We start from the raw sequence: 15,032 nt of genomic DNA on the forward strand, positions 1-15,032 counted from the left end.
GGTGAGTTTTGGGGTATGTTAAAGGCCTCAAAAAGGCGACTCTTCCGTCGGAAGAAAAAGAATAATAATAATTAAAGCTACAAGTAGCATTTAGCGGGCCCGAGCACGTGCGACCGCACGGCACGAGCGACCGCCCCGTGAGCAACGCCCTGCTCGAGCCATTCTCGTCGTTTTTTCTTGTCCATTCTGGAGCTCCAAGGTAATGTTAATACGACAGCAGCCTGGGGGGGGGGGGGGGGGGGGGGGGGGGGGGGCTGTAATCTGTTGCCTTAAGGGACAAAGACTTTTGCATATAGCATGAAAAAAATTCAAGCAATGATGATAATTGCTATCACTGTCCCTAAGGATGAGAACAATAGAACTCATTCAATTTCCACTACAATGTCTAGATGAGTGTCAGCTATGTCTGATAACTTGGCCAATTAGCTGGACCGGGATCTTGCAAAGTGCAGGTGGTTAACGTCCAGTGTGATGAGTCTGTGGACGGCAACAGTACAGCATAGCTTTTGGTTTCCACAAGAGAAGAACTCCTGACACATCTGCCCTAACAGACAACTACAAGAGGAGTTGAAATGTATAACACGGTGAAGGAGTTTTTGTGCAGAAAAAGGTACAATTAGAAAAGCTGGTAGCAGTGACTGCAGATGGGACTCCTGCTATGATCAATAGACAAACAGGTTTCATCACTCACTGTAAAGCTGACCCAGACTTTCCAAAATGTCTGCATTACTGCTGCGTCATTCACCAGCAGGCCTTATGTGCAGAAGTGATTGGCTCTGGACATATAATGACTCTTATTCTGAAAATCGTAAACAACCTCAGCTGCAAAGCAAAACAGCACAGGATTTTTAAGGTGCTATTGGAGGAGATGTCTGTTGAATATGGTGAATATGAACATTGTGAATCTGAACTTGCATTCTTGACTGACATTACTGGAAAACTAAACCACTTGATCTGCGAGCTGCAAGACAATGGCAAAACAATTTTTTTTTATTGACCAGCCTGCCTGAGCCAGTGTTTTTCTTGTGGGGATCTTTTCTGCCAGGGCTTGTCAGCTTGGTCAGTGGATGTTGCTGCAGTTGTCTCCCTTGCTGGGACAGCTGGAGTTAAACACAGCAGCTCACGGCTCTGAAGTGGACCCCGTTGCTGTCCCAGTCTGGATGGGCACTGTGGCGATGTTCCAATGGCCAGGCTGGCTCCTGGTATAAAGAGATTCCCAAATACCATTTCCTAACCGCAGAGCCAAGGATGTGTTTACATGTTTAGGTCAAAAATGTGATGGACAGCTTCATGTTGTCTAAACATGCCACCCTGTTATTAATCCAGTTGATATGGTTCTCCATCTGTGTCTAGGTGATAGAAAAGCATTTTTTTTTATATTTAGAGCTCTAAGCAAACAAACAGTTGTCTATATAAAAGAGCTTTTACAATTGTGCACTTTTAGCAGGTCTCTGAGTTCATGTGACCAATGTATGGTGGATTTTCACAGACCTTGTTTAAAACTGAAGGTGAGAGAGACTTAGAGAAATGGCTTCATTGTTCTGGAGTACTTTGTTTCATCCACAGAAGAGTAGAATTGGTGATTGATTTTGAAAAGCTGCTGAAAAAAGTATCTTTTTCAAATTGCAATTTCTAACTTGGGTTTTACATTTTGTGTTCCATTTTTTGTGCTTTAATTGGGAAGCATTTGTTATTTGTTTGGTGTTTTTAAGGTTCTGCAAATATACACATCATTTTTTAGAGACATTTGTTATCAGTTGTGTTTGTTGATTTGTAGTTTAATTTCATTGGATGTATAGATGTCGTGTGGGGGGGAGGCTCGAGAGCAGGTAGGACCCAGGCGCAGAGACGGGAGGCAAACGGGTTCAGGGCAAGTGGGTTTATTTAACTAACAAAAAGCGCTGCAGAGCAGGATGACAAAACTAAAAACAAAAACTTACTGTGGCGTGGCAAGGGACATGGACGCCAGACAAGAAGACGTGATCAACATGAGCAGAAGTTAATGGACCAGCACAGGAGGAAGGCAGAGACAAGACTTATATACAGACAGGGCAGACAAGACACAGGTGAACACGATTAGGGCAGATGGGGACCAAAGGAAGTAAAACTCAAGAAACATGACAAGACAGGAAACCTTTCAAAATAAAACAGGAAACAGAACCAAACAAGGCAGAACAAGAACTAAAGCGAAAAAAAAGACAACAAACTGAAACCATGACAATAGAAAGGAAAAGAAGTTCAAACATTGATTATAAAAAAGGATATAAGAGATAAAAAAAAAGAAAAAGGAAAAGAAAAAAAATAAAATATTGATTTAATTGCATTTTGAATGAATAAAAAACAATGATTAATAGAATCAGAATCAGAATCAGGAATCAGAAAAAGTTTTATTGCCAGGTTCAGTAGAGCGCACTTTACAAAACGAGGAATTTGACTTGGTGTATAGTGCAATTAAGAATAAGTTAAAAATTAAGTTAACAACAACAACACACTATATACAGTAGAGTAAGGTGAATTAAAGTGGGAGCACAGATGGGCTGGGATGGTGGGACCTGTAAGTGGCACCGACAGTCCTTTGGTGGGCGGGGGGGGGGGGGTCACCTGGGGGAGTTGGGGTACTGTTCAGCAGGCTGACTGCAGTGGGGAAGGACCTGTTCTTGTGGCGCGAGGTCCTGGTCCTGATGGACCGGAGCCTCTTGCCAGAAGGGAGGGGCCGAAAGAGATTATGTCTTGGATGAGAGGGGTTGGCTACAATCCTGGCTGCCCGCCTCCAGGTCCTGGAGATGTGCAGCTCCTGGAGAGACGGGAGGTGGCAGCCGATCACCTTCTCTGCTGAGTGGATGACGCGTTGCAGCTTGGCCTTGTCTCTGGCCGTGGCCGCAGCGAACCAGACTGTGATGGAGGACGTGAGGGTGGATTCGATGATGGCGGTGTAAAAGTCTACCAGCATCTTTTCAGGGAGGTGAAACTTCTTCAGCTGCCTCAGGAAGTACATCCTCTGCTGGACCTTCTTAGTGATGGAGCTGATGTTCTGCTCCCACTTGAGGTCCTGGCTGATGATGGTTCCCAGGAAGCAGAAGGACTCCACAGAGGTCACCGGGGAGTCACAGAGGATGACAGGGGGGAGGGGGGCTGGGGCCTTCCTGAAGTCCACTGTCATCTCCACTGTCTTCAGAGCATTAAGCTCCAGGTTGTTAGCGCTGCACTATGACACCAGCCTGGCTATTTCACTCCTGTAGGCCGACTCATCTCCGTCAGAGATGAGGCAGATGAGTGTGGTGTCGTCAGCAAACTTCAGGAGTTTGACAGACAGGTGACCAGCTGTGCAGCTGTTTGTGTACAGGGAGAGTAACAGGGGTGAAAGGACACAGCCCTGGGGGGATCCGGTGCTTGTGGTCCGAGTATCTGAGACGAGCTTCCCCAGCCTCACATACTGCTGTCTGTCCGTCAGGAAGTCTGTGATCCACCTGCAGGTGGAGTCAGGCACATTCATCTTGGAGAGTTTTTAATACTAAAGATGTATGAAAGACATACCGAAAAAATATGTCTTTCAGTGTTTAACTGGCTGTCTTTGGATTATGCATGCCTGAGTAATGGCCATTCTTACTCCTCATCTCTCTGTTCACTGCTTGCTAATTTACATAGCAGGGGTCCCAGCAGGAGGGGGCGGGGTTGTAACACGACTCCTTCAGCAGAGCCAGGCTGAGAGAGGCTTTGACATGTAAGATGTTAGATGTTAGAATGCTAGATGTTAGAATGACCAGTTCATTTTATATCTATGAAAATATTCAGGGAGCTATGGGACATGTTCAGCTATAGGTGTGTGAAAATTGGTGTCGATTGTTGAAACATAAGTTACCATAAAAAAATGTTTGTTTGGAGTCTAGACAGATTTAACACAGGTTTTTGGATGAAAAAGGATTTTTTATAAATCATCTGTTACACTTTTAAGTCTGAAAAAAATATGGAAGGCAGCAAACACAGATCCCTACCGTTTTTAATTTTTTTGTGCTGATATTTGAAAGATAAGTTATGCAAAAAAATAGGTGTTTGCAGTTTTGCCTAAAAAGACGTTTTCGGACCTTTTTGGATCAAATGTTGTCTAAAAGTTCACCTGTAACTTCAATCATTCTGAATTTTTTTAGGAAAACTAAACCACTTCAACTGTGATCTGCAAGGCAATGGTAAAACTATATTTTTTATGGAACAGCCTGCAGTGTTTCTTGTGGGGATCTTTTCTGCCAGGGCTTGCCGGCTTGGTCGGTGGTTGTTGCTGTTACCAATCCAGTTGATATGGTTCTCCATCTGTGTCTAAGTGATATAATCAGAATCAGAATCGTTTATTGTCATTGTACATGGGGATACAATGAAATTGCAGCAGCCTTGGAGTGAAGGAGTTACATAAAATAAAAATAAAAATAGAATAGAAAAAGAAATACTGTATTTACAACTCTTAACAAAAAATGAACAATATGGACAGAAACTGTTAAATATTAAATATTTGTGAATAAAATAGAAAGGAATTACATGAGTTGCTGTGAGCACAGCTTAATAAATATCAAGTTATTGCACAGTGACCCGGTTAGACAGTCAGGATATTGCACGCATTGTAGTAAAATTAGAGTGAGGTGTGGTTGGTGGACGTATGTGCATTCCGTATGATAATTGCCTATGGAAAAAAGCTGTTTCTTAGTCTGTTTGTCCTGGTTCTGATGGACCTGTACCTCCTTCCAGAGGGCAGCAGTTCAAACAGAGGGAAAGCAGAATGGGTGGAGTTAGTGGTGATGCTAGTCACTCTGCTGATGCAGCGAGACTGGTAAATGTCCTTCAGTGAGGGGAGGGGGCAGCCGATGATCCTCTGCGCTGTCTTTACCACTCTCTGGAGACTCTGCCGTTCTGCTTCAGTGCAGTGGGAAAACCACACTGTGATGCCATAGGACAGAATGCTCTCAATGGTTGAGCGGTAGAACGTTACCAGCAGCTCCTGGCTGACGTCGTTCCTCCTAAGTTTTCTCAGGAAGTGCAGGCGTTGCTGGGCCTTCCTGATGACAGTCATGGTGTTGTTAGACCATGTGAGGTCAGCAGAGATGGTGGTGCCCAGGAGGGTGAAGCTGTGGACCCTCTCCACACAGTTTCCATCGATGTAGAGTGGGGGTGGATCTGTTCTGTTTTTTCTGAAGTCCAGGATGATCTCCTTGGTCTTGGTGGTGTTCAGGATGAGGTTATTAGCCTGACACCACCTTGAGAGTTTCAGGACTTCGTCTCTGTAGGCCGTCTCGTCGTCCCCAGAGATCATCCCCACCACAGTAGTGTCGTCTGCAAACTTCACCACGGTGTTGCTGGTGTGGGCTGGTCTGCAGTCTGCTGTGTACAGTGTGTACAGCAGAGGACTCAGCACACATCCCTGTGTGGAGCCTGTGCTCAGCGTCCGGGTGGAGGAGAGGTGGGGGTCAAGTTTGACTGTCTGTGGTCTGTTTGTCAGGAAGTCCTTGATCCACGTGCAGGTGAGTGGGTGGAGTCCTAGTTCAGACAGTTTGTTGACCAGAATGTCAGGAATGATTGTGTTAAAGGCTGAGCTATAGTCCACAAAGAGCATCCTGGCGTAGGTGTCTCTGTGTTCCAGGTGGCTCAGCGCAGTGTGGAGGGTGATGGAAATGGCATCATCCGTTGATCTGTTTGCTTTGTAAGCAAACTGGTGGGGGACGAAGATTGGAGGGAGGGAGTCTTTGATGTGTCCCAGGAGCAGCCGCTCCAGACACTTTGTGATGACAGCAGTGAGTGCAACTGGGCGGAAGTCCGTGAGGAAGGCTGTGGATGAGGACTTTTTGGGTATCGGGATGATAGTGGATGACTTCAGGCAAGCAGGGATGAAAGCCTGAGCTAGCGACAGGTTGAAGATTTTTGTGAAGACCTGGGAGAGTTGATCGGCGCAGGCCCGCAGAACCTTGCCGGGAACTCCATCAGGTCCCGCCGCTTTCCTGGGGTTTACCCTGCTGAACATCCGTGCCATCCGTGCCACGTCCATAAAGGCATTGTTTTTATATTTAGAGCTCTAAGCAACCAAACAGTTGTCTATATAAAAGAGCTTTTACAATTGTGCACTTTTAGCAGGCTGAAAAAATTATCTTTTTAAAATTGCCATTTCAAATTTGGGTTTTAAATTTTGTGTTCCATTTTTCTGTGCTTGTATTGGAAGGATTTGTTATTATTTTGTTTAAAAGTGCTACATATTGTATATACACATAATTTATTTAGAGAAATTTGCTATAGGTTGTGTTTTTTGGTTTTGTAGTTTAATTTCATTGGATTTATATTAAGGAAAAGAAGTTGCAGCATTGATTAAAAAAGGATAAAAGAGACATTTACTGTCTAAGTCTTATGTTACATCTGTAGAACTGTACTGAGAGTTGGGTTTTGTTTTGGAGCACATTCATATGTTTTGTTTGTAAAAAAAAAAAAGATAAAATATTAAGTTAATTGCATTTTACATGACTAGAAAAGCAATGATTATTCATAAAAATCTATGAAAGACATACAAAACAAATGAAAAAGCAGTCTGCCCTCCCTCTTGTGTCTAAACTATTGTCACCTCACTTCTGGGTTAGTTAGCATATGAACAGGCAGCTGGTGTGTGTGTGTGTGGGGGGGGGGGGGGGGGGGGTGAAATTTGACTCCAGCAACAGGGCAGATTGAGGAGCAGGCTGCAGCATGAGGAAAAGACTGAAGCATGTAAGAGGAAATGACATCCTACAGTTGACCAGTTCATTTTATATCTGTAAAGAATATTCAAGAAGCATTTAGACATGTTCAGCTATATGCGTGTGAAACTTGGTGTGGATATTTGAAGCATAAGTAATTTTAAAACACACTTGTTTGGAGTCCAGACGGAAAAAGCACAGGTTTTGGGATGAATCAGGATTTTTTTAAAATCATCTGTTTCACCTGGACTTCTGAAAAAAATATGGAAGGCAGCAAACACAGATCCCTACATTTAAAAAAATAAATGGTGTTGATATATGATGATTAAGTTATGAAAAAAAATAGGTGTTTGTAGTTTTGCCTAAAAAGACGTTTTCGGACCTTTTTGGATGAAATGTTGTCTAAAAGTTCACCTGTAACTTCAATCATTCTGAATTTTTTTAGGAAGCAGTAGCACATAAATGCCTATGAAAGTTGAATTCTTGGTGCTGATAACCTAAACAGAATTTATGCTAAAAATCTTTGTTCAGTCCAAAATTTCATTAAAAAAATCAAGTGATGAAGTTTCTCGTAGACCCTATAGTGTTACATATCAAAGCTGGAGGTTATTAAAGGCATCTAATTCTGAAATCTCAGCTTCCTGAGACAAACGGCTGATTTATAATAAATTTCTATTATTTGGGTGCACATAATCGACCACTTCCTGTTACGCAGGCACCGTCAGGTGTACACCCATGAAACTTTACATGATGAGAGAGGACCCTTCTGAGTATCTCCAGTTTTAATTTCATGCACATCGGACAAAGCAAAGAGAAAATACAGGGCAGAATGTGCCCAATGCAATAACTAGGTGGCACTATAGAGCTCGTCCAAGATTGTCATATCCATGGGTTCAGAATAGAAGCTTCATCATATCCATTGAATTTCAGTGAGATTGGACAAGGAATGTGCACGTGAGAGCAACTTTTGTGTGCATAGCGAGATGCCCAACTTTGCCGCTCTGTCACGACCACACCCCCGCATTGAAAGTTATGGTTTTTTTGTCAGAATAAACTTCAATGGCTTTTCAACAGGTGGACGTCATTTTCAGGTGTGTCGGCTCATCCTACTCGGAGTAGTGATGCTCCAAGTAAAACATGTCATTTCCTCTTGCCAGCAGGTGGCGCTACACTTTTTCCAGATTTTTTCACTGCAGATGTGTTCAGAGTCAGACTACAATCATGCACATCAATTTTGGATCAGATTGGATTATGCATGGCTGAGTAATGGCCATTTTTCTTTTCATGGCGTGTTTTCGAAACGACCTCCAATTTTGACGCGCCGCCATGGTCACAAACATCCATAAAAACTTAAAAGCTTTGCAATTTAACATCGGACATGTGTCTAGTTTACAAAACCAAAGTTTGGAGTCATTACTCTCAAATCTCTAGGAGGAGTTCGTTCTAGAGCGAGGCCTGCAAATGACCAAAATACAGCAAAAATGACATATTGTCATCAAAATATCAGACTTCCTGTGCGACTGACAGCTTGGTCCCAAGAGACTTTTTTGTAGGTTTCTATCCGATGAACATGCCCTGTTAAAATCAGGTTTGTACTATAAAGCATATGGAGGTGCTCGCGAAAACAAATTTTGCAGGTGTCGCTATCGAGCCATTTTTGTTTACCTATGCCGTTCTCCTATAAAATATGAAATTTTTCGCGACTCCTGATGTGTATACAAAATTTGGTGAGTTTTGGGGTATGTTAAAGGCCTCAAAAAGGCGACGGAAAAGTCGGAAGAATAATAATAATAATTAAAGCTACAAGTAGCATTTAGCGGGCCCGAGCACGTGCGACCGCATGGCACGAGCGACCGCCCCGTGAGCAACGCCCTGCTCGAGCCATTCTCGTCGTTTTTTCTTGTCCATTCTGGAGCTCCAAGCTTTTGTTAATACGACAGCAGCCTGGGGGGGGGGGGGGGGGGGGGGCTGTAATCTGTTGCCTTAAGGGACAAAGACTTTTGCATATAGCATGAAAAAAATTCAAGCAATGATGATAATTGCTATCACTGTCCCTAAGGATGAGAACAATAGAACTCATTCAATTTCCACTACAATGTCTAGATGAGTGTCAGCTATGTCTGATAACTTGGCCAATTAGCTGGACCGGGATCTTGCAAAGTGCAGAGGGTTTACGTCCAGTGTGATGAGTCTGTGGACGGCAACAGTACAGCATAGCTTTTGGTTTCCACAAGAGAAGAACTCCTGACACATCTGCCCTAACAGACAACTACAAGAGGAGTTGAAATGTATAACACGGTGAAGGAGTTTTTGTGCAGAAAAAGGTACAATTAGAAAAGCTGGTAGCAGTGACTGCAGATGGGACTCCTGCTATGATCAATAGACAAACAGGTTTCATCACTCACTGTAAAGCTGACCCAGACTTTCCAAAATGTCTGCATTACTGCTGCGTCATTCACCAGCAGGCCTTATGTGCAGAAGTGATTGGCTCTGGACATATAATGACTCTTATTCTGAAAATCGTAAACAACCTCAGCTGCAAAGCAAAACAGCACAGGATTTTTAAGGTGCTATTGGAGGAGATGTCTGTTGAATATGGTGAATATGAACATTGTGAATCTGAACTTGCATTCTTGACTGACATTACTGGAAAACTAAACCACTTGATCTGCGAGCTGCAAGACAATGGCAAAACTATTTTTTTTTGATCAGCCTGCCTGAGCCAGTGTTTTTCTTGTGGGGATCTTTTCTGCCAGGGCTTGTCAGCTTGGTCAGTGGATGTTGCTGCAGTTGTCTCCCTTGCTGGGACAGCTGGAGTTAAACACAGCAGCTCACGGCTCTGAAGTGGACCCCGTTGCTGTCCCAGTCTGGATGGGCACTGTGGCGATGTTCCAATGGCCAGGCTGGCTCCTGGTATAAAGAGATTCCCAAATACCATTTCCTAACCGCAGAGCCAAGGATGTGTTTACATGTTTAGGTCAAAAATGTGATGGACAGCTTCATGTTGTCTAAACATGCCACCCTGTTATTAATCCAGTTGATATGGTTCTCCATCTGTGTCTAGGTGATAGAAAAGCATTTTTTTTTATATTTAGAGCTCTAAGCAAACAAACAGTTGTCTATATAAAAGAGCTTTTACAATTGTGCACTTTTAGCAGGATCTCTGAGTTCATGTGACCAATGTATGGTGGATTTTCACAGACCTTGTTTAAAACTGAAGGTGAGAGAGACTTAGAGAAATGGCTTCATTGTTCTGGAGTTCTTTGTTTCATCCACAGAAGAGTAGAATTGGTGATTGATTTTGAAAAGCTGCTGAAAAAAGTATCTTTTTCAAATTGCAATTTCTAACTTGGGTTTTACATTTTGTGTTCCATTTTTTGTGCTTTAATTGGGAAGCATTTGTTATTTGTTTGGTGTTTTTAAGGTTCTGCAAATATACACATCATTTTTTAGAGACATTTGTTATCAGTTGTGTTTGTTGATTTGTAGTTTAATTTCATTGGATGTATAGATGTCGTGTGGGGGGGAGGCTCGAGAGCAGGTAGGACCCAGGCGCAGAGACGGGAGGCAAACGGGTTCAGGGCAAGTGGGTTTATTTAACTAACAAAAAGCGCTGCAGAGCAGGATGACAAAACTAAAAACAAAAACTTACTGTGGCATGGCAAGGGACATGGACGCCAGACAAGAAGACGTGATCAACATGAGCAGAAGTTAATGGACCAGCACAGGAGGAAGGCAGAGACAAGACTTATATACAGACAGGGCAGACAAGACACAGGTGAACACGATTAGGGCAGATGGGGACCAAAGGAAGTAAAACTCAAGAAACATGACAAGACAGGAAACCTTTCAAAATAAAACAGGAAACAGAACCAAACAAGGCAGAACAAGAACTAAAGCGAAAAACAAGACAACAAACTGAAACCATGACAATAGAAAGGAAAAGAAGTTCAAACATTGATTATAAAAAAGGATATAAGAGATAAAAAAAAAAGAAAAAGGAAAAGAAAAAAGATAAAATATTGATTTAATTGCATTTTGAATGAATAAAAAACAATGATTAATAGAATCAGAATCAGAAATCAGAAAAAGTTTTATTGCCAGGTTCAGTAGAGCGCACTTTACAAAACGAGGAATTTGACTTGGTGTATAGTGCAATTAAGAATAAGTTAAAAATTAAGTTAACAACAACAACACACTATATACAGTAGAGTAAGGTGAATTAAAGTGGGAGCACAGATGGGCTGGGATGGTGGGGCCTGTAAGTGGCACCGACAGTCCTTTGGTGGGCGGGGGGGGGGGGGGGGGGAGGGGGGGTCACCTGGGGGAGTTGGGGTACTGTTCAGCAGTCTGACTGCAGTGGGGAAGAAGCTGTTCTTGTGGCGCGAGGTCCTGGTCCTGATGGACCGGAGCCTCTTGCCAGAAGGGAGGGGCCGAAAGAGATTATGTCCTGGATGAGAGGGGTTGGCTACAATCCTGGCTGCCCGCCTCCAGGTCCTGGAGATGTGCAGCTCCTGGAGAGACGGGAGGTGGCAGCCGATCACCTTCTCTGCTGAGTGGATGACGCGTTGCAGCTTGGCCTTGTCTCTGGCCGTGGCCGCAGCGAACCAGACTGTGATGGAGGACGTGAGGGTGGATTCGATGATGGCGGTGTAAAAGTCTACCAGCATCTTTTCAGGGAGGTGAAACTTCTTCAGCTGCCTCAGGAAGTACATCCTCTGCTGGACCTTCTTAGTGATGGAGCTGATGTTCTGCTCCCACTTGAGGTCCTGGCTGATGATGGTTCCCAGGAAGCAGAAGGACTCCACAGAGGTCACCGGGGAGTCACAGAGGATGACAGGGGGGAGGGGGGCTGGGGCCTTCCTGAAGTCCACTGTCATCTCCACTGTCTTCAGAGCATTAAGCTCCAGGTTGTTAGCGCTGCACTATGACACCAGCCTGGCTATATCACTCCTGTAGGCCGACTCATCTCCGTCAGAGATGAGGCCGATGAGTGTGGTGTCGTCAGCAAACTTCAGGAGTTTGACAGACAGGTGACCAGCTGTGCAGCTGTTTGTGTACAGGGAGAGTAACAGGGGTGAAAGGACACAGCCCTGGGGGGATCCGGTGCTTGTGGTCCGAGTATCTGAGACGAGCTTCCCCAGCCTCACATACTGCTGTCTGTCCGTCAGGAAGTCTGTGATCCACCTGCAGGTGGAGTCAGGCACATTCATCTTGGAGAGTTTTTAATACTAAAGATGTATGAAAGACATACCGAAAAAATATGTCTTTCAGTGTTTAACTGGCTGTCTTTGGATTATGCATGCCTGAGTAATGGCCATTCTTACTCCTCATCTCTCTGTTCACTGCTTGCTAATTTACATAGCAGGGGTCCCAGCAGGAGGGGGCGGGGTTGTAACACGACTCCTTCAGCAGAGCCAGGCTGAGAGAGGCTTTGACATGTAAGATGTTAGATGTTAGAATGCTAGATGTTAGAATGACCAGTTCATTTTATATCTATGAAAATATTCAGGGAGCTATGGGACATGTTCAGCTATAGGTGTGTGAAAATTGGTGTCGATTGTTGAAACATAAGTTACCATAAAAAAATGTTTGTTTGGAGTCTAGACAGATTTAACACAGGTTTTTGGATGAAAAAGGATTTTTTATAAATCATCTGTTACACTTTTAAGTCTGAAAGAAATATGGAAGGCAGCAAACACAGATCCCTACCGTTTTTAATTTTTTTGTGCTGATATTTGAAAGATAAGTTATGCAAAAAAATAGGTGTTTGCAGTTTTGCCTAAAAAGACGTTTTCGGACCTTTTTGGATGAAATGTTGTCTAAAAGTTCACCTGTAACTTCAATAATTCTGAATTTTTTTAGGAAGCAGTAGCACATAAATGCCTATGAAAGTTGAATTCTTGGTGCTGATAACCTAAACAGAATTTATGCTAAAAATCTTTGTTCATTCCAAAATTTCATTAAAAAAATCAAGTGATGAAGTTTCTCGTAGACCCTATAGTGTTACATATCAAAGCTGGAGGTTATTAAAGGCATCTAATTCTGAAATCTCAGCTTCCTGAGACAAACGGCTGATTTATAATAAATTTCTATTATTTGGGTGCACATAATCGACCACTTCCTGTTACGCAGGCACCGTCAGGTGTACACCCATGAAACTTTACATGATGAGAGAGGACCCTTCTGAGTATCTCCAGTTTTAATTTCATGCACATCGGACAAAGCAAAGAGAAAATACAGGGCAGAATGTGCCCAATGCAATAACTAGGTGGCACTATAGAGCTCGTCCAAGATTGTCATATCCATGGGTTCAGAATAGAAGCTTCATCATATCCATTGAATTTCAGTGAGATTGGACAAGGAATGTGCACGTGAGAGCAACTTTTGTGTGCATAGCGAGATGCCCAACTTTGCCGCTCTGTCACGACCACACCCCCGCATTGAAAGTTATGGTTTTTTGTCAGAGTAAACTTCAATGGCTTTTCAACAGGTGGACGTCATTTTCAGGTGTGTCGGCTCATTCTACTCGGAGTAGTGATGCTCCAAGTAAAACATGTCATTTCCTCTTACCAGCAGGTGGCGCTACACTTTTTCCAGATTTTTTCACTGCAGATGTGTTCAGAGTCAGACTACAATCATGCACATCAATTTTGGATCAGATTGGATTATGCATGGCTGAGTAATGGCCATTTTTCTTTTCATGGCGTGTTTTCGAAACGACCTCCAATTTTGACGCGCCGCCATGGTCACAAACATCCATAAAAACTTAAAAGCTTTGCAATTTAACATCGGACATGTGTCTAGTTTACAAAACCAAAGTTTGGAGTCATTACTCTCAAATCTCTAGGAGGAGTTCGTTCTAGAGCGAGGCCTGCAAATGACCAAAATACAGCAAAAATGACATATTGTCATCAATATAGCAGACTTCCTGTGCGACTGACAGCTTGGTACCTACAGACTTTTTTGTAGGTTTCCATCTGATGAACATGCCCTGAAAAAATCAAGCTTGTACGTTAAAGCGTATGCGGGGCGTCGGGACAAAAGTCAGTGTAGGTGGCGCTGTCGAGCCATTTTTGCGCACCCATGCCAATTTCTCATAAAATACGAAATTTTTTCGCGACCCCTGATGTGTGTGCCAAATTTGGTGAGTTTTGGGGTATGTTAAAGGCCTCAAAAATGCGATTCTTCCGGCGGAAGAAAAATAATAATAAACCTAACAGATACAATAGGGTCCTTGCACTCCGTGCTCGGGCCCTAATAATAATAAACCTAACAGATACAATAGGGTCCTTGCACTTCGTGCTCGGGCCCTAATAATAACTCTTACAGATACAATAGGGTCCTTGCACTCCGTGCTCGGGCCCTAATAATAATAATAATAATAACTCTTACAGATACAATAGGGTCCTTGCACTCCGTGCTCGGGCCCTAATTACTGACCTCACCCACGGTTTGACAATCATGCTTTAAATTTCAAGATTTATGGAAATGTCAAAGGGCAAATTGTTCGATTGTGGTGAAGCCTGATAATGTGGAAGATCAGGGTATTTAACGGGCTATCTGACGGGGGAGTCAGGGTCTCAGCTGAGGTCTGCGGCCTAAACTGTAATACTGAGTTGGTCTCAAAGAGAAGTCATATAAATTTGATTCTTGGAGGTCTGAAAAATTAAAAAAGGATCGAGTTGAATCAGATGGTTTGTTGAATTTTGACCCTGAACCATTTCAGGCCGTAAAGCCCGTCATGCTATTGCATGCCTGTTCGCGTGATCTAAAGGAAAATGGATGAAAATATACCTTTCCTTTTTTTAACGAATGCATGAATAACAACACTTTAAAGGTGGAATAAAGTTCAGTTTTTAAGCATTCACTTAAGACATACATGTGCAAACCTGTAATGCAGGAGCAGATCTATTTAATATGTATCATGTTGGTAATATGCACCTAAACTAGCATGAAACGTGTTTTTTGTGCTGTAGTTGTCACGAGACTGCAAAATGGAGGTGCAGAGGGTTCTCCACCAGAGGGCGCTGGATGTGAAGTTAGACCCAGAGCTGCAGAAACGCTGCATCTCTGACCTCGGAAAGTGGTGCAGTAGTAAGAACGATGCTGGACAGGTGAGAGGCGTCTGTCTGTCTGTCTGTCTGTCTGTCTGTCTGTCTGTCTGTCTGTCTGTCTGTCTGTCTGTCTGTCTGTCTGTCTGTCTGTCTGTCTGTCTGTCTGTCTGTCTGTCTGTCTGTCTGTCTGTCTGTCTGTCTGTCTGTCTGTCTAAAACATCTTTTAAATAAAATTCAACATAAACAATCCTTTAATACTTTTTTACTACTACTTAAG

The 15,032-nt window shown here is 43.2% G+C and overlaps 1 protein-coding gene across 4 annotated transcripts in view; it reads left to right on the forward strand.

Annotated features, from left to right (window-relative positions):
- The window catches only part of LOC101160143 (Golgi apparatus protein 1), a 60,290-nt gene that overhangs the window by 30,352 nt on the left and 14,906 nt on the right, over positions 1-15,032 (forward strand). For all 4 annotated transcript variants that reach the window (XM_023951386.2, XM_023951391.2, XM_023951393.2 and 1 more), the window contains exon 12: positions 14,678-14,815. In XM_023951386.2, coding sequence (XP_023807154.1) covers positions 14,678-14,815 — 138 coding nt within the window. The remainder of the gene's footprint in view (positions 1-14,677; positions 14,816-15,032) is intronic.

Source organism: Oryzias latipes, chromosome 3 (genome assembly GCF_053564925.1).
Source record: "Oryzias latipes strain Hd-rR chromosome 3, Olatipes_Hd-rR_3.1".
Lineage (NCBI taxonomy): Eukaryota > Metazoa > Chordata > Actinopteri > Beloniformes > Adrianichthyidae > Oryzias > Oryzias latipes.